Source organism: Gracilinanus agilis, chromosome 1, assembly GCF_016433145.1.
Source record: "Gracilinanus agilis isolate LMUSP501 chromosome 1, AgileGrace, whole genome shotgun sequence".
NCBI classification, from domain to species: domain Eukaryota; kingdom Metazoa; phylum Chordata; class Mammalia; order Didelphimorphia; family Didelphidae; genus Gracilinanus; species Gracilinanus agilis.
Window position 1 is genome coordinate 90,657,300 of NC_058130.1, and position 22,404 is coordinate 90,679,703.

At 39.6% G+C, this 22,404-nt stretch overlaps 1 protein-coding gene across 1 annotated transcript in view; it reads left to right on the plus strand.

The window, feature by feature from the left end:
- The window catches only part of LOC123230777 (TRAF interacting protein), a 52,477-nt gene that overhangs the window by 9,174 nt on the left and 20,899 nt on the right, over window positions 1-22,404 (plus strand). The window contains exons 2-10 of the mRNA XM_044656947.1: window positions 508-565; window positions 1,385-1,468; window positions 4,378-4,417; window positions 5,435-5,562; window positions 8,517-8,611; window positions 15,301-15,414; window positions 16,219-16,306; window positions 19,319-19,408; window positions 20,190-20,278. Of these exons, the coding sequence (XP_044512882.1) occupies window positions 508-565; window positions 1,385-1,468; window positions 4,378-4,417; window positions 5,435-5,562; window positions 8,517-8,611; window positions 15,301-15,414; window positions 16,219-16,306; window positions 19,319-19,408; window positions 20,190-20,278 (786 nt within the window). The remainder of the gene's footprint in view (window positions 1-507; window positions 566-1,384; window positions 1,469-4,377; window positions 4,418-5,434; window positions 5,563-8,516; window positions 8,612-15,300; window positions 15,415-16,218; window positions 16,307-19,318; window positions 19,409-20,189; window positions 20,279-22,404) is intronic.

Consider the following 22,404-nt stretch of genomic DNA (forward strand, 5'->3'; position numbering starts at 1 on the left):
CCAAGACAGAAAAGTAGAAAGAGCTAGCCCAGCTAGGAAGTGTCTGAGGTGACATTTGAACTTAGGATCTCCTCTCTCAAGGCCTGACTTTCAATCTACTGAGCCACCTAGTTGCCCCTGAGGAGTTTTTTGTGATCCTATTTTATCATTCCTATTAAATTGTAAGTATTATATGGGCAGAAAATCATGGTATAGTGGGGAAAACACCAAATATGGACTTGAGTACATTCTAACTGTACTATTATATTATCTTACTGTTCTTGAGCACATCACTTACCTATTCTGGGTCTTTTTTTTTCCCCTCACCTCTAAAGGGAGAGAATTTGACTAGATGATCCCCGAGGTCCAAAATTTATCTATCGTACCTTGAATTCTTTCTTTGTGGGTGTATATACTTAGTAAATGCTCAGCCTGTATTTATGGACTTCCCAAAGAAGTTAGTCCAGACCTGAATTTTTTGCTAAGCAATATCTAAAATGACCATTTTGCTATTTTTCTCTTTTTCAGCCTCTTTAAGTGGTTTGACACTGCACCAAGTCGTACATGTCCACAGTGTCGGATTCAGGTAAACTGGTGTTTTCTAGAGGTTTTATAGGTGGTTGGAGTACCTTGATGAAAGATTGCTTTTCCTTGTTGGAAGTGATTAAATGAGAAAAGTTCTTGGGGAGATATCAAATTTGTCCATAGCCACTTGCCACAACTTCTTTTGGACATCTTCATCTTATGTAAAGTTTGGATAGTGCCATCTCAACAAGATGGCACCATGGGGGTCTTCAAACAGATGCTGGATGACCACTTGGGTTTATTATAGTGGAAATTCCTTTAATATAAATGGTTGCTGAAGCCCATTCTAGCTCTCAAAATTTTGTGGTTCTATGAGATACCGTCATTAAGATCAATTAGTGGCCAGTTTATTTTTCCATTATGTCAGGATGCTTCGAAAACTGTTCTCCATCCTTTTCCTGATTTCCTTAAGGTCCAGCCTTTGGCTGCTTTGTTTTCTTTGAGTTAACCTTGGAATAATAGGATTTTTATTGAGTTGTCATTATTAAATTCAACAGCGTCATAACTTTAGAGAACACAAAACTGTTGCCGCCTGGGTTTGCTGAGGGCAAGTGAGGCACTTGAAAACTATTAGTCTTAACTAGAGTGTGCCAGCTGTTCTGAGAGAATCCTGACCCTAATTCCTTCCTTTAGAGAAGGAATAAAGTATCATTTCTGGCATAATCAATCTAAATGTTCTGAGTATGGAATGAGAAAGAGATTTGCTTCATATCGGCAGGCAGCAGTAAGATCTTAATGTTTCATCCCTTCTCTTAATGTCTGCTTTTTGATCTGTTCACTGATAATGAATCCTTTATCCCTATTCTTTTTTCCTATCTAGGTTGGCAAAAAATCCATTATCAATAAGCTATTCTTTGACCTTGCTCAGGAGGAAGAAGCAGGCTTGGATGCAGAGACCTTAAAGGTATACAGGAGCAAATAAAGATTCATGGTTTGATTTACAATCTTCTTTTCCTATTCTTTTTTACATATTGAATGTTTGTGTTTGATGTTTATTAACTAAACCAGTGATGGGCAAACTTTTTAAAGAGGGGGCCAAAGGAAAGGAAATGCTCATCTGTCCATCTCTTTCTAAAGCAACTCTTTCAAAGTTTCATTGTATTGTATCCTACTCATTGTATTCATCAGATTAGGAATAATGTCCTTTGGTGGAAAAGAACATTTCAGGGGGCGAATTTGGCCCGAGGGCTGTAGTTTGCCCATCACTGAACTAAACAATGAATTAAAAAAAATTTTTTTAATATGCAGGACCATTTCATAGGGGAAATGTCCATCAACTTTCTTATTCAACAGAACCCCCTGGTCATTTTGTGGCTGCTCATGAAGAAAACTCAGGGTTTCCATGTTGTTAAAAAAGAAAGAGTAGTAATAATAACTGGGCTGTTATCATTAAAGATTGAAGCAAAGAAGAGTTATAAAGTAATGATAAGGATAGCTAGGCAGAGATGCAGGAGCAAGGTATCATGGGATTTAGAACTGTGAAGGCCCTTCAGGCAAGTCCTTTTATAAATAAGAAAAAAGAGGCCACTAAAGATTAAATGGCAAGGTTGAATTTGAACTTGGCCCTGCCATTTGCTCCTCAGGTTATTCTTCACCTCATTCTTATTGTTTTTATATGAAAGCCAGGGTGATCTAATGGAAAGAGCATTTTTATTATCTTTAGCTCCCATTAAATTCCTACACCATCCCCAGCTTGAAATACACTAATGTGGAATGTCCTCCATTCCCTGGACATTTAATATTGCAGTGGTATTTAGCCCCCAAAGCCACATTTCTGTATTAGTAAGCCTTTGTAGTTATAGATTTCTAAACCAGGCAGCTCTGTTAACTTGGGGAAAAAAACCTCAGAATTATTTAATATTCTGGAAAAACAAGTCTTTAGTCAAGATAGGGATAGGTCCAATATTTAGCTGTGTCCAGAGCCCAGTGCCAAAAATCTTTTACAGGTTCTACACCCTGGGACTCTGGGGACAGTATCCCTGGGAGAAATCACCAAGCAAGATGATAGCTCTGAAGAGGGGCAGAACTTGGGGATCTTTTATAGCCTCTGGAGAACTAGCTAGAGCAAGCATACCATAGGCAAACTTCTAGCAGGCTGCAAAGAGGTCTGCAGCCAGCCTCAGGGGTATCAGGGAGCAGTCAACTATAACAATTACAAAGGAAAGGGTCAAACTAAGAGCTGGGCTTCCTGACTTGGGACTTTACTGCAGTGGGAGAAGCTTCTAAAACAAATAAAGGCACTCAACCTTTTGACTATGTCTACTAATCCCACCCAAACTAGGGTCCCCAAACAGTTTAAGGTCTATAATTCAGCCTGGTGTTGGGGATTTCTCAAAGAGTAAAATTGAGGTGTCCAGATTTCACAATGACAGTTCAAAACCCTTTTTTGAATATTCTTTCAGTTGGTTTGAACTGACTTAATTTTGCAGCTAGGGAAATTGAGCACAGAATATGCAGTAAAAAACAATTCAACTCCTTAACTTTTAAAGTTTCCAAATGACTTGACATTTGGCTTTGGGGTATCATGTAATCTTCCACATCTGAAGCACTTCCCTTGGATTATCTGTTAGTTTTCTGGACATAAGGTGACTAGAATCAAAGGGTTCCCTAAATGAAACTGTTAGGACTGACAAGTCATTTCTGAGTCTTAAGGATTAATTTTACTACATATTGAATTGTTCCACCTTCCTGCTGGTAGTTTAGTGATTCATTTATTTCCTTTGAGCCTTGAGTTAGCTGGAGTTCACATGTACCCTCTTCTGCTTCAAACTAGTGTGCTTGGCCATTACCATCACTCGTTGTCATGGCAACAGCTCTGTTTTTAAATGGTATAGCCCCTGTAATGATGGCAACAATGACATCTTCTAGTACCTTTCAGCTTAAAAAATATAAATTGACAGTAGAAGAGGAATGTTGGGGCTAAAAGGGTGGTTTTTAAGTAAGCGCTTAGCAAAGCTTGTGCCAGGGAGCAAGGGATTATTAGAATGACCTTGGGTTTTTGTTTAATTCATTTGGCTAGTGTTTTTCCCTAGTTCACTCTGTGGAATATCCTTCACTTCTTAAATATCCATTCTACTCAGACTCCATTTGTCTGACCAGTAAGTATTGGGAGAAGTGATAAAGCTACTAAGAGTTTCAGGTAGATCCCAGGAAGCAGGGCTCCTTACCCATCCCAGGGTTATAGGATTCAGGATGGACTTAAAGCAGGATGTAAGCCAGCTAGTTTGTCTCTTTTTTAGTGCATATACTGAAGTTTAGTTTCAGAATCTTCTACTACTCTCCCCCTTCTAATAACCTCTTTCTAATATAGAGGTGACCCTGGTTTCTCAAAGATTTTGCCAGAAGAACAGAAGCTTTGGCAGAACCTACGAAAACTTGGAGGGGTTTCAAGTATGGGCCTAGTAGTGAACTATTATCTAAGAACCAACTTATCCAGGTTTATAGAGATGTCTTGCTAGGTTTCCCACGATGTGATTAAATTTTTTGTAGTACAGCTTATATTGAAAATGGTCTACTAAGACATGAAAATTTGGTATGTAGTCTGCTCAGTAACAAAAGCATCAGCACTAATAAAATCTTTTAGGTATTAAAATCAGTTTTTGTATAGAAACTGTGTTTTAGGGACTGGAGCTAGAATGCATCTTGATATCACCAGTGGAGACTTGACTATATCCCTTAAGTCCCCAGTGCCTTTGGTTTTTTGTTTATCAAATAGGAAACCCCTCTTAAAGCCAGGCAGCACTCTTAATTAGAAATTGCATAGAGAGTATTTGTGATGCCCTTATCCCTCTGACTATATTTGTTTCCTTGTAGAATGAACTGGATAAGACTAGAGCCCAGCTGTCCTTGAAAGGTGAGTTATAGAAAAATATGCCCACTCTCTCCAAACAGCTGAGAAATTTCCAGAGAAGCCTATGGAACTCTACTTGGAGTTGAAGGGGTGTTCCAAATAAGCCTTCACCTAGGAATTTATTCCAAGCTGGCCCTCCCCTCATGTGGCTGAGTAGATTCAATCTGCCCAGCTCTTAAGATAGAGACAAGGGGCATGACTGAGCCTGTCACAGTGGGTACTTTTCAGCCACTGATTTGTTGCCTCCTGGTTATTAGCTGATTTGTATAGAACAGATCAGAATATGAAGCAGAAGATTTTGGTTTTGGTTGGGTTGTGCTGGTCACATGTGACTTTGAAAAGAGGGAAATGCCTGGAACCTGATGCAAAGCCCTAGGGATTTGGGAAGATGTGTTTTGGGGGCAGTTTATCTGCAGAGTGTGAGTCACTGAGAGCAATAGGAGTTTTGTCATTCAACTTGAGTGCTAAGGTCAGAACATGCTCAAGAGGAGGAAGAGGGAATAGAGCTAATTCATTCACTAGTTTGGAAAGGATTTGGAACCCTAGTTTCTTATGTGGCTAATGGAGCTTATTAGAGAGATTGGGCTTCTCCTCGTTTGAAATAGCCTATGGAGTGGAAGCTAGTGTTCCTAGCCTTTAGAACAGTGGTTCCCAAACTTTTTTGGCCTACTGCCCCCTTTCCAGAAAAAAAATTACTTAGCCCCTGGGAAATTAATTTGTTTTTAATTTTAATAGCAATTAATAGGAAAGATAAATGCACCTGTGGCCATCACCACTCTCCTGGATCGCTGTAGCACCCACGGGGGGGGGGGGGTGCCCACTTTGGGAATCACTGCTCGAGAGCAAATAAGAGCCTCACCTAGAAAAATCAGGGGTGCAAAGGCTTTCCATGGCTTTTTGGTTTGAACCTCAAACCACCCCCTACAATACAACTCACTCTCTCCCTCCCCCTCCTAAGAGTATAAGCAGGACACTAGGGTTAGGGAACTGTATTATACTGATTTGAGTATCCCCCTCCAGTGAAAGAGAAGAAAGATTGCCAATCCATCATTGACTCTTTGCGAGAAGTACTAGATGTGCGCAATGTTACCATAGAGTCACTGCAAAAGGCCCTGGGGGAGTCTGAAATGCTGTGTTCCACCTTTAAGGTAAGTCCTTTGGAGATCTGTGTGCTTCACATTTATGGCTCTCATTCTTCTACAGAGAGTAATACTCTGTCACTGACAATACCTTCTGGTGGTAAAGGACATGAGACTAGGAACTCCCTATTTCTTGCAGTTCTCTACTTTGCTTTCCCCATGTATAAATTGGAGATATGTCCTGCCCCTTGTTAGTCCCTCAAGGGCAGGTGTCATTAAACTATGAACTTAAAAAAAATTTTATAACTTTTTCAATATAATTAATTTCCTTTACAATCTTAAATATTTTATGTGTTAGAAAATATAACTCTGAGAAGGGATCCCATAGATTTCACTAGATTGCCCAGGGGTCCATAACAGAAAAAGTTAAGAATTCCTCTTCTAGGATTTCAGTAAGAAAATATGTAGAATGCTTTGAGCAAACTACCTCATTATATGGATAAGCCAAATTATAAAATGACTGAGAGTGCAACCAAACCCTAACCCTTTTGGACCTGTATAGGGCTGTGAAGGCAGCTGTGGCAGCCAAGTTTACATATTGACTTTGAAAAGTACAAAAAAGCTCAGAAAAGCCTTTCTAGCTCCTTGTAACCATAGGCACTTGCAAGACAGGAACTAATGGGCCAGAGTGAGCTGAACCCTTTATGCCTGAGATAGGCCCAGGCCAGCTTCAAGAAGGCAGCTGATGAGATAGGCCTCAGGGAGTCTCCCATTAGTGCTTCAGCCTTCGGCCGAGCTGCTCTCTGGAGCCAGATCAAACGGCATCCCAGGGATGAGCAAGGGACTTTGAAGTTGAATGTGCTCAACTGACCGGGAAGATCAAAGCAAGCGGCCCCCAAACCCAAATGAATATTGTATCAGCATGGGCCTGTTGGCCTCTTTCCCTCCTTGGCCTCCCCCCTTCCCCCCCCCAAATCCCAAAAAACAAAAAAAAACTGAATGAGGCGATTGATCTGAACTGGAGATTGATATTCTAGCTGCAAAAGAAGCAGCAACCATGTGATATGCTGTTTGAAAGGCAGCTGTCGTTCTCCAGGAGGTTAGACTGCAGGGTTTTTGTTATTTCTTCAGTTCTGTTTTAAGGAACTGGGTGAAGAAGGAAGCAAAGGAAGGGAAATTTAATAGCTGGATCAGGCATCAAAATTAGTTTGGAGGCTGAGGACGAGGTGTGGGTAGAAGTGAATATCTCAAAAAGGAGGAGTTAGCTGTTTACCTTTCTAGAAATTCCTTAAGTGGAGGGCTGACTCTTAACAGTGTAGTACATTGGGAACCAGCACACTGATAAATGAAAGGATAAACCCAGAGTTACCTCCTGAGTCTGACTAAGAACCAAACCAAGTTTGCCTCAAAATGATGACCACAAATTAATGGTAGATGACAGCATTCCCTTTTTCATAATCATTGTCTTTCTGCAAAAAATCCTGCTTTAATTTATTACTTCATCATTATGTGGAGATAAGCCTATATTCTCGGAACTGAACCAGTGAAAAGTGTAAACTCTGGTGCTCAAAAGGTTTTGAGTAAAGTTCTGGCAACAAATGACATTGCTTTCTGAGAATAAAGTTCAGGGAATTTATCACTGTCCATTTGAGGAGTAATTCTTTGGCCATAACAATCCATAAATGGGACTGTCCAGGCTCTTTTTTTTTTTTTTTTTTTTTTTTTTGTAGTAGAAGAAAAATGGGTGGAGGGAACAAATAATCACAGAGGTTTAAATGATTTACAAACATCAAATTAGCTGTTGTGTTGGCACCCTAAATGTGAGAGCCTCGTCTAGTGACCTAGTGTACATAACACTGGAGGAACCAAATTATATCAGGGTTGACATTCTTGCAATAAATAAAACAAGTGGACAAGGGGTATTATAGTTAAATGAAAAGGTTGACTAGAGGTTTTCCTTGGAGGGGCAAATAAAAGATTTGGTGAATTTGGTTTTGTCATGTATCCAGAGGTAACAAGAAATATAATCATTTCGTGGGATAATTGCTAATTGCTCCTTATTTGCCAACATATTGTAGAAGATGAGGAAGTAGAGAAATTCTATGAAGAATTCAATAAGCCCCTCTAAATTAAATCTATATATAATGTAATTCTCCAGTTGCTGGGCTTCTTCCTATCGTTACTGATAACATCCATAGCTTCTTAGATGCTCTTATTTTTTTAAAATTTCTATTTTATTATGACAAATGACATTTCAATATATAAAGAACAAAAAGAAGTATAGGTACTGTACTATGTACAGTTTGGATTTTTAAGTGAATGCTAAATTTAATGTGACAATTACAAAACTACCCTTCTTGTCTAGGTTCCCTTTTGAATTTCTTTTGTGTATTTTTTTAGTGTTTTATTGATACTTTTTTCCTTTACTTCTTTCCTTCAAAACTTGAAGTACCATCTTCTTTATGAAACTTTTCCTGATTCCCCAGTGGTAGAGAAATTCCCTCCCAAAATTGCCTTATATTTATCTTTTATAACCCTTGTACATGTTGTTTCAGCTCCTTGGGGACTATTTAATTTTTTGTCTTTATATTTCTAGCACTTTGCACAGAACCTGGCACATAGTAGGAGCTTAATAAATGCTTAATGATTTATTCCTTACAACTTGGTTGCAAACAGATCTCTGTCAATCTTTAGGTTAAAATCTGTAGGTTGTCCATACTTGGCTCATAATTTTCATCTCATTTGGGACATGTATGTGCCCTAGGGATAGGGAGATGATTACCTTTTTAGGAAGGAAAAACAGATATAAGAGAAGTGACTGACCAATCTTATTGAGGAAGCCTAGTGTAGAATCATAGTTGAACTTGAAATTCCTTGCTGCTAAGTGCATTCCCATGTTGAATAGTATGTTTTATGAAGCCTCTGACTTATAGATAAAACCCATCCTATGAGTGAGAACCTTTTTTTTTTTTAGTGGATTTTTTTAGGAACCCATTTAAGCACCAATCTGTTTTTCCTCCTAGAAACAAATAAAGTACTTGGAGCAACAGCAAGATGAGACCAAACATATGAAAGAGGAGGCCTACCGCCTGAGGAACAAAATGAAGACCATGGAACGGTGAGCTTGGAGCCCAAGGACTAGGCCAATATCACATATTCCCTTGATTTGAAAAAGGCTGTTACAGCACACAGCCTCTCTTTAACAATTCTTCTTCACTTCCCCATCTGTGAGGAAGAAGGCCATGAAATGTTTCCCACCAGAGCTTTCTCTTCCATTATAGCTTTCAGGAATGACAAGGGACCTGGTTCACATTTTTATTTTTGGTTCTGTTTTTCATAGCTCTTGAGAAGGAGAGAACAGGAGAAGAATAGTCCTTCTTAGTGTGAGTATTAAGGACTTCATTGCAGGGGACTCCTTTGACTTTCAAGGCCAATTAGATGCTCTAGTATAAGAATTCTATAGCTCATATCAACAAAGCATTTATTGTGTGCTGATCACTATTTTAGTGTGTGATGAGACACAGAGTTTAGATAAGATGTAGTCAGTGCAATTCTTGAACCTTACAGAGGAATATAACTGTCACACAAATAACTGATACAAAATAAGGTATGATGAGCCCTTCAGGTGGACTTCCAAGAATATGGGGTTGAGAGGAAAGTCACTACTTCTGTGAGGAAATGGCTATGAGGAAAGACTTTCACATCACATTAAGCTAGGTTTTAAAGGATGAGTAAGGAGAGAGAAGCATTCTAGGCATTAGGTCTGATGAAAATAAAGAGTAAGGGCACCAAAGGGATAAAATAAAGGGTCCTTAGGGAGAACAAAAGTAGAAAAATAAGTAAAGGGGAATACTATAAGAAGTGAAAGGGAAAGTTCAGATTTCATATACTAGCTGAAAGTTCTGGGCTAAAGAGTTTAAATTTTTATTGGGCAAGCAGGAAACTATTGATTGGTTTGGGGCAGAAAAGTGACATGTCAGATGTCAGATACAAGGAAATTTAGTTTGGCAGCAATACGAAAGAAGGATTGGAGGAAAGAAGCAAATAGAACAAAGAAAACCCCATTAATTAATCTTAATATCTAGATAAATAGTATTGTGAGCCTGAATTAGGATGGTTGCTGTAGGAACAGTGAGTAGATGGATATGAAGGGATATTGTAAAGATAAAATTAGCAAAATAGTTCTTAACCTGGGGTCCATGAACTTGTAGATGTCTTTGTTTTTTAAATGTGTTTCTGGTAAGCAACAGACTGAAGGGTTTTGCTTTCTTTTCCCATCTGTCATTCTTTTTTGGTTTTTTAGATTGCTTAATCCGTTCACTATTTTTTTTAACCCTTATCTTCTATTTAGAATCAATACCGTGTATTGGTTCCAAGGCAGAAAAGTGGTATAGGGTAGGCAATGGGATTTAAGTGACTTGTTCAGTCACACAGCTAGGAAGTGTCTGAGGCCAGATTCAAATCCAGGACCTCTTATCTCCAGGCCTGGCACTCTATCCACTGAGTCACTTAGCTGCCCCTAACCATTCCCTTTTAAAATTATGAATTAAGTTTATGTTTTTCTCAATCTGTCTCTTAAAAACAGAGGGGGTGAGGTTCCCCCTAAATTCCCTTCCCTTCCCTTCTTCTATAAGTATAGTATTATGTACCTTCAGTTATTTTACTTTAACCTTTATGGTTGTTCCGCTCCCATGGGCTCTCTTCCTTTCCCTCCAAATCCCCTCTTCTTGTTTGTTAACCTTTTCCTTTTAGGTTTTGGTTTATTTGTTCCTCTCTTACCTAGTTACATATTTTTTCTCCCTCCTTTTTCTTCTTAGTCAAGTAGATTCCCCCTTTTTCCTCTCAGTCAGCTAGTCCTGTTCATTAGTTTTACATTTTCTTTTTTGTTTTTTTTTGCCCTATTTCCAAAAAGGATATCTTTTATTCTCTTCATTATCTTTCTGTTTTTATCTATCTACCTTATCTTTCTGCTTACTTTAGATCCTCGTTTTATCTGATTCATGGCCTCTTTAATTGTCTAGTCTCTTTTTTCAGTATTTATGCAATCAAAGCTTCTAAAGTATCCATTCTAGGTTCTGCCACTCCCTTGTGGTATTTACCCCATGGATTCCCCCTTTCTGTCATGCCTCACTCTCAGAGTAATGCCAATTATTGCAGATATCATAAAGAGCCTACTGGCCCATGATAGGGCTCTGCTTTTGTTGCCCCTACACACAACCCTGATTTTTCCCTCTCATTGACCTTTTTTTCTACATTTATCTGGAAATCTGTGTTCACTCTCTTCTAAAACCCCTTTTTACCCCTTACATTCTCCAGGTGCCAATTGCCCTAAGGGCTAATATTCCAGGCCTTATACAGTATACGGTCCTCATCTTCCATCACTCATAGTAGTATTTATCCATGGAAACCTCTCCCATCTCCAAAGCAAGTGAGGCCTCCTTCCTTTCCTCCCTTTTCAATCCTTTCCCCTCCTCACTCATTCCTCTGTAGTTCTCTTTTTGAGACCACAGAGGTCACCTTCCCCTCATTATTAGTCCTTGATTTGACTCTGGTGCATCACTTACTCCTTTCTATCCCCCTGCTCCTCTCCCTCCTTTTAGTATTAGTCCCCAAAAAAGAAGCATTTACCTGTAGGCAATATCAATAAGTTCTGTCCATAATGTTGCCTCTTATCTACTTCACTATTGCCTCCACTAGATTTCTTCCTTCACTCCTGTTTTCAAGTGTACCTTTAGGAAAAGGTCTCTTACTGATCTGCATTTATTTGCCTCTGCATTTCTGTTGTTTTGGGTATTTAAGAACCAAATTCAATTCTGGTTATTTTTTTTTTGTCTAAAACTGTTTCAGATTCTTTATTATTGAACATCCATCTTTTGTCCTATATGTTTAAGCTCAGATTTGTAGAATGGGTCACCTCGGGCTTCATCCTGAGTTCCAATGGTCTTTGGAATACATTATTCCATTCCCTCCTCCTTTTTCTAGTGGGTGCAGAATAGTCTTATGTTATTAAAATGTCCTTTCCTCTGTTACTTGAAGGTTTTTCTACTGATGGTTTATAAAACTTGTTTTTGACTTTAGTTGTTAACCACTTTGTGTCTTAGAATTTGCAGCCTTGAGTTTTTTTTCCAGAGGCAAACTGAATTCTTTCGATTGGGATTTCAGAAATTATGGGCATTTCTCTTCTATTATTTCCTTCATTATGGTGTTAGGATTTTTTTTTGGTACTGTAATATTCTTATGGGAGACCTGTATAGAAACAAATTCTATAAGCCATCAAGTAATCTCTATGCATCCTGTCTTTGAGATCTGTATGTTTTGCTTGCATAGTGAGTGAATTTTCTTTTCTTTTTTTTTAAAGCCATACCTTCCATCTTAGAATCAATACTGTATATTGGTTTTAAAGCAGAAGAGCAATAAGGGCTAGGCAATTGGGGGGTTAAGTGATTTGCCCAGGGTCACACAGGAAGTGTCTGAGGACAGATTTGAATTTAGAACCTCCAGTCTCTAGGCCTAGCTCTCAATCCACTGAACCACCTAACTGTCCTCAGTGTATTTTCATTTAATGTTGTGTGTGTGTGTGTGGGGGGGGGTGCTTCTTTTCTTTTAAGTTGTCCTTTACTTCTGTGTATTTATATTCCCAACTTATTTTTCTCTTTTATTTATTTAGTGAGGCTTGCCATTGTAGATTCAAATTTTTCTATTCTGATTATTGTTTCTACTCTGTAAGAAATAAATTCTTTTCTCGTAATACTCATTTCTCTTTTAAACCAAGGAAGAACAGCATGTTATGGTTCTGTTCTTCTCAGATTTGGATCATTTTCCTTCATTTTGCAGTATTTATTTAAAAATGCCTAACTTGTTTACTAGATCTAGAAGCCATATTTCCTTCTGTTATTGTTTTTCCTGTTGACTTATCTGTTTATGTACAGGGTTTTCTTCTTGTCCAGAAGATTTCTTCTTCCTGAAATCTTTGATACTTTCAGAGTCATTCCCCCACTCCTCATGCTCTTCTTGATTCTCTCCTCTTTGGTGGTGGTTTCCTTGAGGTCTGAATCTCAAAGTGTCTCAGCCTTCTTCCACACTGGGCAGTTCACAGTTCAGCCTAGTCTCTGCCCCCAGCTGACTTTTGGGTGGTCAGAACTAGCTCCAACTGGTCTCCTCCTTCATGCTTGGTAGAGTTCTATACTGATCCCCAAACACAGGGTTTCCTGTTCTGGAGTTTGCAGTATTATTCCCTTGGTTCCTCAGTTCTCTGGCTCCTAAAGGGTGATGGCCAAGTTGGATGTCCAGCCTTATGCAAACTTCTTCAGCCTGGAGTCAAGTTCGGAAGGAGGGGTGGGAACCACCAGGGTTCAGAGATGGGTTTTGATGTAACCCTGTGTTGTATCCTTGAGTCTGCTAATGCAGCTTTAGTTTTGGTAGCATGGGAAATTGGGAATTTGGTAAATTTGGTAGCATGGGAAATTGAATGTCACTTGCTGGGTTTTGCTTTTGAACCTTCACTTAGATTCTGGATGTCCAAAACTATGGAAACAGCAAATGTTCCTTTATCTTTGGCACATAATTTCTGTTTTTGAGAAGTCATAGGGATCAGAGAAATTGTGTAGACTGCTACCTTGTTCACGAGACTCAGACGTCTCCATGAACTTGTTTTTAAAATATTTTTGGCAATTATTTCAATATAATTGGTTCTCTTTGTAATCTTATGTATATGATTTTATTAATTTTAAAATATTCTGAGTAGAGATCCATAGGCTTCACAAGATTGCCAAATTGGTCTGTGACACAAAAAAGTAGTAGAACTTACTAATTATATATAAAAGGTGAAAGAAGGGAAAGTGCCAGAGATAAACTAAGATCTTCAACATGAGAGGCTAGATGAATGATGATGTCACTGAGAGATACAGCTGGAAGGTAGGAACACATTTAGAAGAAATAATAAAATCAGTTTTGGACAAATAAGTTTGAGGTATTGGAGGGATATCATTGGCTCTTAGGCAGCTGGAGATGAGAGTCCAGAGCTTGAGAGAGAGGTTAAAGCTGAAGATAAAGATTTGGGAATCATCTGCATTAAAGGTGCTATCCTAAACTATGGGAATAAATGAAATTGCTATGGGAGACAGTGTAGCTTCAGAAGAGGAAGACCAAGAAAAAACCTTTAGATATTTAGAAGATGGTCCAGTAAAAGAGGCCAAGGAGTGGCTTGAAGAAAGCCAGAACAATATGAGGTCTGTGAAACTCAAAGAGTATCCATAGAGGGAAGTGGCCAATAATGTTAAGTAAGTTTCATCGAGATCGTGGACTAAAAAAAAACAACTATAGGTATAATGATTATGATTAGGAAGTTGTCATTGGTGACCTTTTTTCCCCCTCTCAAACCTTTACCTTCTGTCTTAGAATCAATACAGTACAATAGAATCAAGGCAGAAAAGCGGTAATGGCTAGGCAATTGGTATTAAGTGACTTGTCCAGGGTCCCACAGCTAAGAAGTAAACCTAGGAAACTCCCATCTCCAGACCTGGTCCTCTATCCACTAAGCCACCTAGCTGCCCCAATTGGTGACCTTTTGAGAAGAGTTTCAATCAAGTATTGGAAATGGAAGCCAGATAGTAGTAAGGCAAGTGATAAGGAATAAAGACACTACTTTTTTCAATAGTATTAGCCAAGAAGAGGAAGAAAGAGCTAGGACAATAGATGGATATAAAAGAATCAACGGAATATTATCTTTTTTTTAGAACTGACAAAGTTTGAGCATGTTTATTGGCAGATGGGAAAAGTAAAGATGGAAGATGCATAGGAAAGAAGGAACGCACATTTAAGAGGAGATGGGATCAAGGGAATAGGTAGAGAGATTGACTTCAGTAAGGAACTGAGATGCTGCTTTCTCTGAGACAGGAAAAAGGAGAGAAAATTGATGATGGAAAAGTTTTAAGGTTGGGAACAGGTGAGTAAGCTGCTGTCATAGTCTATGTTTTCTCAGAAGTAAAAGGTTAGGTCTTCTATAAATGTGGAGGATGAGAGTTCAGTTGGTGCTTGAGAAAAAGGTATAGAACAATTACTAGTTAGGAATAAGCCAATAGGAAAAGAGCAAAAGGAATACTGAGCAAATAGTGAAGTCAGCTGAGATTATGTGCCACAGATTTATAGTGGGTGAAATGACTCCATTTCATTCCTTCTCTCTATTGAAGATCTCCCTGACCAGAGAAGAAATGAGGAAATTATATAGTGGGCTAATACTCCCCATAGCTGAGGATTAACAACTTATGTGAATGCAGAAAGGCTGATGCATGAGGGATTCTTTGGTAATTATTAGTGAATTATTAAATTGGCCAATGTTGGGGTCAAGGCTGGATATGGAGGCAAATGAAGCCAGGGTTTAGGGAAGAGACTGGAGAACAGAGCCTTCAATGAGGTGAAGAGCAGGTTTAGTGAGAATAAAGGAGTGAGTACCAAAGATGTCTTTGCATATTCCTCTGTTGATTTTTACTGCTCTTTATTTATCTGCTTAGCAAGGTCTTAGATGTGTTCCTCTGATATTACTGTCCTTCAAACTTTCCCTTTCAAAAGTATTAACCTTCACTATTGACCCTAGCAGCATCCCTGTGAAATTAGAGTAGAGCAGCTTTCTTCAACCCTTCTGTAGGTAGCCGCTGGCGATACTGCCTGCAGACACTTCCCGTTCTCCTCACCCAGCAGCCCTGGTACATTGCTATAGCAACAGCAGTGAGGGGAAACAGAGCTGCTAGGATGCTCCTGCCCTGGATCCTTTAGATTTTGCAAGCCATAAGATTGAGGTTTTTTTTTCAGACTCGAGATCCTGCTCCAGAGCCAGCGCCCAGAAGTGGAACAGATGATCCGAGACATGGGAGCAGGCCAGTCTGCTGTAGAACAACTGGCTGTATACTGTGTATCACTGAAGAAGTAAGTATTCCAAAACTTACTCGGGGCTTCCCAGAGGCATTGCCACCTGCCTACATGAGGAGAGAGGCTTTTCTTTCCTGAAAGAGACAGATTAATCTCAGCATTCAGATCTCTAAACACAGGAACCTTTTTGGCTCTAGCAGTCCCCTTTTGCTTGTACTTTGAAAGAGAAGCTGGCAGGTGAGGCTCAGAGTGTTAGAGGCTCTCTCCTGTAACAAGGAAGCCAACACCCTCAGAACATGTCTGCTTTTCTCACTACAGAGGTAGGTGTCTGCCTAAAATTTCAAACCTTAGCCCTCTACTGCCCTCTTGTTAATCTACTTAGAGTAGATTTCTGTGCCTGAGTGGGTAGAAGGTGAGCTGTGAACTGACTTGGGCCTGTTAACTCTAGTCATCTAACATCTAGCATTCAAGTAGGAAGTGTAGAACCATGAGCTCACATATTCCACTATACTTCCTCTTAGGTAACTGCTGAGCACTGCCTGTTCCATGCTGCTCAGCTTCCCAGCATCCCCAATCATGTATGTCAGCTCATATGTCTTGCAAAATCCGTGAAGTAGATAGCAGAACGGTAATAAATGGTATGCCCTTTGCAGGGAGAATGCCTGAGGGACAGGTTTTAAATCCCTGCCATCTCACTGTTCTTTTCTCTGCCTTTAGTGATACTTCTCTGTCCTGCTAACACAACACTTTGGGCTCAGTACTAATAAATATTAATATACAGGTTGGATAATTGAATGCCTTCTGATGTTAAGAGAACTTCATGTTCAAACATCCTAATGCTTTTATGTGGTGCCTTTGCAGAGAATATGAAAATCTCAAAGAGGCCCGGAAGGCCTCAGGTGAGCTGGCAGATAAGCTGAGGAAGGATTTGCTTTCTTCTAGTAATAAGGTAAAGTGGTGGGGGAAGGGGGGCAAACAAAAGGGTGAGATGCGCAGCTGCGAAAGGGGGAGGAGGAGGTGGTGAAAGGCATAGTCTTCAGTCTAGGTCATTCAGTGGAGGCAAGTGTTTTAGGCTGCTTGTGCTCTTCTATGAGACCAAAAGCTCAGCTTGGGGCTTGGGACTGTTGGACAGGCTCAGAAAGGGACAAGGTCATATTTCCTGCCCAGCACCTGGTCTCATTATCAGTAGTTTCCATCACAAGGGCCATATAGTCTGTTGCAAGACAATACTTTTATTCCTCCCTAAGTGATTCTATATCATTCTCTATAGAAATTATTCTAAAACTTATGGAAAATCAAGCTAACTATTCCTTCTCGGTCTTCTTTCCTGGTCACCATTCATATCACAGCCTTTAGCAATGAGTATTATCTAAGGTTCTATCCTTTCTCCTTTTCTATTATTCCTCTAGCTCCCTCACCTCTATACAAGTGACTCACAGATCTTTATATCTAGTCCCAGTCTCTCTCCCCTGAGTTTTAGTCCTACATTACAATTGTCTCTTGAACATTTCAGACTGGGTATCCCAGAAACATTTCAGAGTCAGCCTGTTTAAACCAGAACTCAATATCTTTTCCTCCAGATTCTCTCTTTCAAAATTACTGTTTTTGTCAAAGTCATTACCTTTCTTCCAGTCACTCAAGTTTGTAACCCTTATGTTATCTTCTACTCTCTCTAACCTGTATATCCATTCTGTTGCCAGGCTGATGGCCAGATTTTGCCTCTAGGCATTTTTCTCTATTTGCATAGCTATCACCCTAGTTCAGGCCCTTAGCATCTTTCACTAACCTTTAAAAAAATTTTTTTAACCCATATCTTCTATCTTAGAATCAATACTAAGTATTGGTTCCACAGCAGAAGAGCAGCAAAGGCTAGGCAATGGAATTTGGGTCACACAAATAGGAAAGGTCTATCATAAGATTTGAATCCAGTACCTTCCATCTCTAGGCCTGGCTTTCTATCCACTGAGCCCACTAGCTGCCCTTTGCACTGCCTTTCTAATCTCTTCTACTATTGTCTGTCCCTCCCACTGATTCCCAAATGATTTTCCTTAAGTACAGATTTGATCATGTTACCCCCTTATTCAAGAAGTTCCAGTGGCTCACTATTTATTCTAGGATCAAATATAAACTCCATTGCTCACCTTTGAGGCCAGGTGGTAAATCAGGGCCTTGTGATAGACTACAACTTTACTCCTCCCATAGTTAGAGATCAAGCAAAACTGGGCTTAGCTCTGTTTCTATCAAAATAAAATGTTATCTCTCATCCCTAAGTCTGTGTATTGGCTGTCCCCCATGTTTAAATGTATTCCCTCCTCACCCACCACTTCATAGAATCTCTCTCTTTGAGACACAGTTTAAGTACTGTCTTCTCCATTAAGTCTTTACCAATTTAATTTCCATCCCAATTCTAATGTCTTCTTTCTCAAATGACTTGGTATTTAACAACTTTGTATTCTTTTTAGAAGGGGCAGCTAGGTGGTACAGTGGTAGAATGCTGGGCAAGAAGTTCATCTTCCTGAGTTCAAATCCAGGCTCAGAACCTTACTAGCTATGTCACCCTGAGCAAATCACTTAACCTTGTCTACCTCAGTTTTCTCATTTGTAAAAGAACCTGGAAAAGGAAATGGCAAACCACTCTAGCATCTCTGCCAAGAAAACTCTAAATGTGTCACAAAGAATCAGATGCGACTGAAACAATTGAACAACATTCTCTTTAAGTGTTTTGTATGTACTTATAGAAGTATTCCTTGTTTCTCCCATCAGACTGTAAAGTTCTTAAGAATAGAAATAGTTAAAAAAAGAACAAGAATGGTTTCATTCTTTTATTTGTATCCCCATTGCCTTAATAAATGCTTGTTGTTAGATCATTGATTTTGAGCTTGAAGGAGTCTTAGAAGTTATCTTATCCAGCCCCCTCATTTTGCAGATGAGAAAAGAGGCCCTACAAGTTTATATGCCTATTCCCATTCCCACAGACATAACCAAGACAGAATTTGAACCTAGGTGCTAGGACTCCAAATGTGGCTCTCAGCACAGGCCACTGTACCACACTCCCTCCCTCATCAAAAATTCAGGACTGGTTGCTAGCCTTGAGTTTGGGGAATGACCATTCATGTCCCTAAAACAAAGAGCACTGTTCTAAACATGAGATTCACCATCGTTCAGAGGCAAGTCATCAAGTTCTCATAATTGGTTTTCTGAAGATCCAGTGATCACTTTTGAAGTCAAGTCTGTTTGGGTACACAACAGCAGATCTCATTTACTTTAAAGAACTGCTCATAAAAGGGCTTTTGACATTTGCCTTGCCAACACTTGGCCTAAGTTCCCCAAAATGCAAGGGAAGGAGTCTAGGAGTTTTCAATCAGTATCTCCTTCTAAGTCTATTAAAGCTCTGTAAGTGTAAAGCCTTTGTAGCAACGGAGATCAGTTTCCCCAACTTTTATAAATTCTAGTCTACTGTGACTTCTTTTCACCCTTAACTTCCCCAGTTTAGCTTGAGGACATCTCCTCAAGTACCCTGGATTGTGCTACAGGGATTTTAATGTCAGTTCCCAAGTTCCACCTATCTTGATGTGGCCTAAGGAAATGACCTAACAATCCCTGAAGGAGTTATTTGCTAGGTTCTTGTTCCTGCTGTCTTCTAGGTTTTGGAGTTTAAAGGAAATAACTTTATTACTTGCCTCAAGGGATTGAATGAGTTGCTGGGGGCATTCCCCAGAGTTGTGTGGGAGTAGTTCCTGTGTGTGGTCAGATGATACGAAAAATTGCTGCAGTGTCTGGGCAAAGGAGGCTCTCTTAGATAGGGGAATCTTGCTCAGAGGCTGTTCCAGGGGCCTCTGACAGATTGGAAGGGAGTTCCCTAACAGGGAAAATCCTTAAGGTTGTCTTAAAGGAAGGGGTATTGGGTGTGAGTTGATGTGATTCTTAGGAACTTTTACAGTCTTATCCCTCTCTTCTATAGTTGCAGAAGGCATTCTCTGAGCTTGATAAGACCAAGGAAGAACTAAAATCAACCCAGAAGGATTTGCAGAACGCAGACAAGGAAATTACGGTGAGATGGTGAAGGCCTGACTTGAAGGGTTCTAGAGTTTGTGTCCATTTACAAAAAGTAACAATGTAACCTCTGTTTTCCACTTCCTGATGTGGACCCTTACACTCAGCACAGTTCTTCCCAATCAACTGGATGCTTGTCTCTCTCAGCACAGAAATCCAGAACTAAACTATTGCATTTTTTTTTTCCCGGCTTCCTGAGTGTTCGTCCAGGACTGGTTTCAGAAATGAGAAGTGTATCATGATCTTTATTCCCTCATATACCCTGCTATCATCCATTGCTGAACATTGTCGTAGAATATGCCATCTGAAGTATTAGTTATGGTTTTTATTGGCTAAAGTCCTTAATTGTTATTTGCCCTACCTGAACAGGCTTTGGCCTTTATTTGTATGACTAACCATCCCTTCCTGTCTTGTGAACATAAAAGAATATTGTTTGATTTTTTTTTTTTTTTTTACTGTTGCTCTTTGTGAATTTGGACATTGTGGTAATTGAGGTGCATGAAAGAGAATTAACTTCTGTATAATTATTCCAAAAATGTCTCACACTGAAGCTGAACCTTGGGCTCCAGGTCTGGGTTCTGGACTTGGGGTGCACTGAGGTGTCACTATATCAGCCTGGCTATGCAAGGGAGGGACCTCTACATACTGCAGGATTCTGCCTGAGTATGGCTTTGCCTCTTGTTCCCTACCCCCATTCTCTTCTCCTTGTCAGTCTTCAGACTGAGAGCTTTATCCATTAGTCTCCTCATTTATACTTGGGCATTTTTCTCTTTCCTAAGAGCTTAAAGAAGAAGCTGAGGATCCTACAGGGGACCCTGAACCTGCCATCCCACACCAGTGAGACCCTCAGTCGGCTTGTCTTTGAGAGGTTTGCTTAGCCCCTTTGGTGAGGGAGAGGATCTGTGGAAAGCATTAACTCTCTAGACAAGAGTGTTAATCAGCCTGAGTTATTAGAGGAAGTCTTTGGCTTTTATGAATCTTACCTAGAATGACTAGTGGCCTGTCCTAGAAACTCATTAGGAACAAAAAGCAGATCAGGAAATGAGTAACCTGGACCCACAGGAAGCTAGAAGGTAAACTGCTCTGGATGTAGGACTAACCAGAAGTAAAAAGCAAGTTTGAGTCTGACTGCTTGTTTTCAATGCACCTTTATTTTATCTTATTTTTGTTTTTACATCATTCATTTCAATAAATCATTAAGCATTCATTGAGCACCTACTAAGTGCCAGGTGCTGGGAATACAAAGACAAAAGTGAAACATTCCCTCCCCTCAGTGAGTTTACATTCTAATTAATGGATATAACGCATATATTCTATATGGTAACAATGATCATTGTCTTTCCCCATCTGTTAAAAGTTTGAAGCCTGGAAGCATATCAGCTAGGCCCAGAGTACACTGGTTTTGAAGAATAGATTGGATTATTGGTTCCTAACCCTTACTATCTTATAGTGGCCCCAAGGATTGACCCAGCAGTCACTGGCAAGAGAAAGGAGTTTTAGATTATTAGTAGTGGGAATTTTAAGCCATAGAGCAGTAGATTGTCAGACCCTTTTCAAGAGTCTGGTATTGGTGGTGGTATTGGTTTTATTATTGTCCCAAGAACAAGAAGTAGAGAATCTAGGGGTAATAGGTGAGTTAGGGTACATGCACAGTGGCAGAGAAAATGGTAAGATCCCCTCTTTGGATAGGTTTTAGCGATATGGTAGATAGATTCATTCTGTCATTTGCATGGGTAGCTTGCTGGTGCAGTGAAAAGAACACTGGATTCTAAGCTCTCAGATTAGAGGAGATAAGGAAATATATCTACCAATATCCTCAATCCAGTGAATCTTTCCTTGAAAAGAAAATTACAACAAAAGCAAACCAAACCAAAAAGTTCAGCTAAACCAACAAACACAATAGTATCTATGAAAACATACTACCTTCTATACCCTTGTCTTCCACCCCTGAAGTGAAGAGAGGGAGCCAGTATATCCATTTTAGCTGGCCATTCCAAATGGATTATAGATTCCTGCCTTATGGATTTCAACAGGCCTAAAACTTCTCTCACTTTCCAGTCTTCTTTGCTTCCAAATTATTCCTATCTTTTTAAGCTACTGGTGGAAGAAGACAGGAAGTGGTGGAACTGGAACATCTTCCAAATCTAACAGCTCACTGGTTTTTTGCTCCAAACTTGACAAACAATAATAAGCATGAATATTTCCAGATACTAAGTACAGAAAGAGCATTGTGTATGAAACTGCAGATCTTGCTGTCTGCAGCTCAGTTGGATTATTTAAGTATATAGTCATTTCAGCACTTCAGTTCTGAAGCTGTCTCAGTAGCCTTTGTCGCTCCCTGAACCTCCTCATCTTTTCTGTTTTTCCTTCAAATGCTTCACACCCTTTTTTCCTTTCTTTTTTGGGGAGTATCTACAACCAGCTTGCAAGGAGCCAGTCATTGTGTTCATTGGCATTTTTACAAATCGTTAATGAAACACCTAATTGCTTGCAGTTGTGTACTAAATATTGTACAAAGCTACAGCTCTTGTCCTCTAGGAGCTGATAGTTGAAGACAGGCACAAGGTGAGTTAGATGAATCATTTAATTTAACACCTTCATTTTATAGAAGAAGACATACACTCGGAGAGGAAAAATGACATGGTAGCAGAACCCAGATTAGAGAAGCCAGGTATTCCAGTCACAGTATCTTTATTCTTTTAACTCCACCATGCTGATACTCTTGTCCATGTACACATGTTTCTCTACCAGCACAAGTGATCCCATTCCATCTTATCCGTCTCCTCCAGCAGATTGCTCCCTCTGCCATCCCCACTCTATTACTAATCTGCATTCTCTTCTGTCTGCTGGCTTCCTTACTGCCTCCAAATATGCCCATATCTCTCTTCCCCCTTTCTCAAAAAATCCTCAGACAACTCTTCCATCTCCACTAACTGGCATCCTATATCTCTTCCTTCTTTTGAAAAAGCCATCCACAATAGATGCCTCCATTTT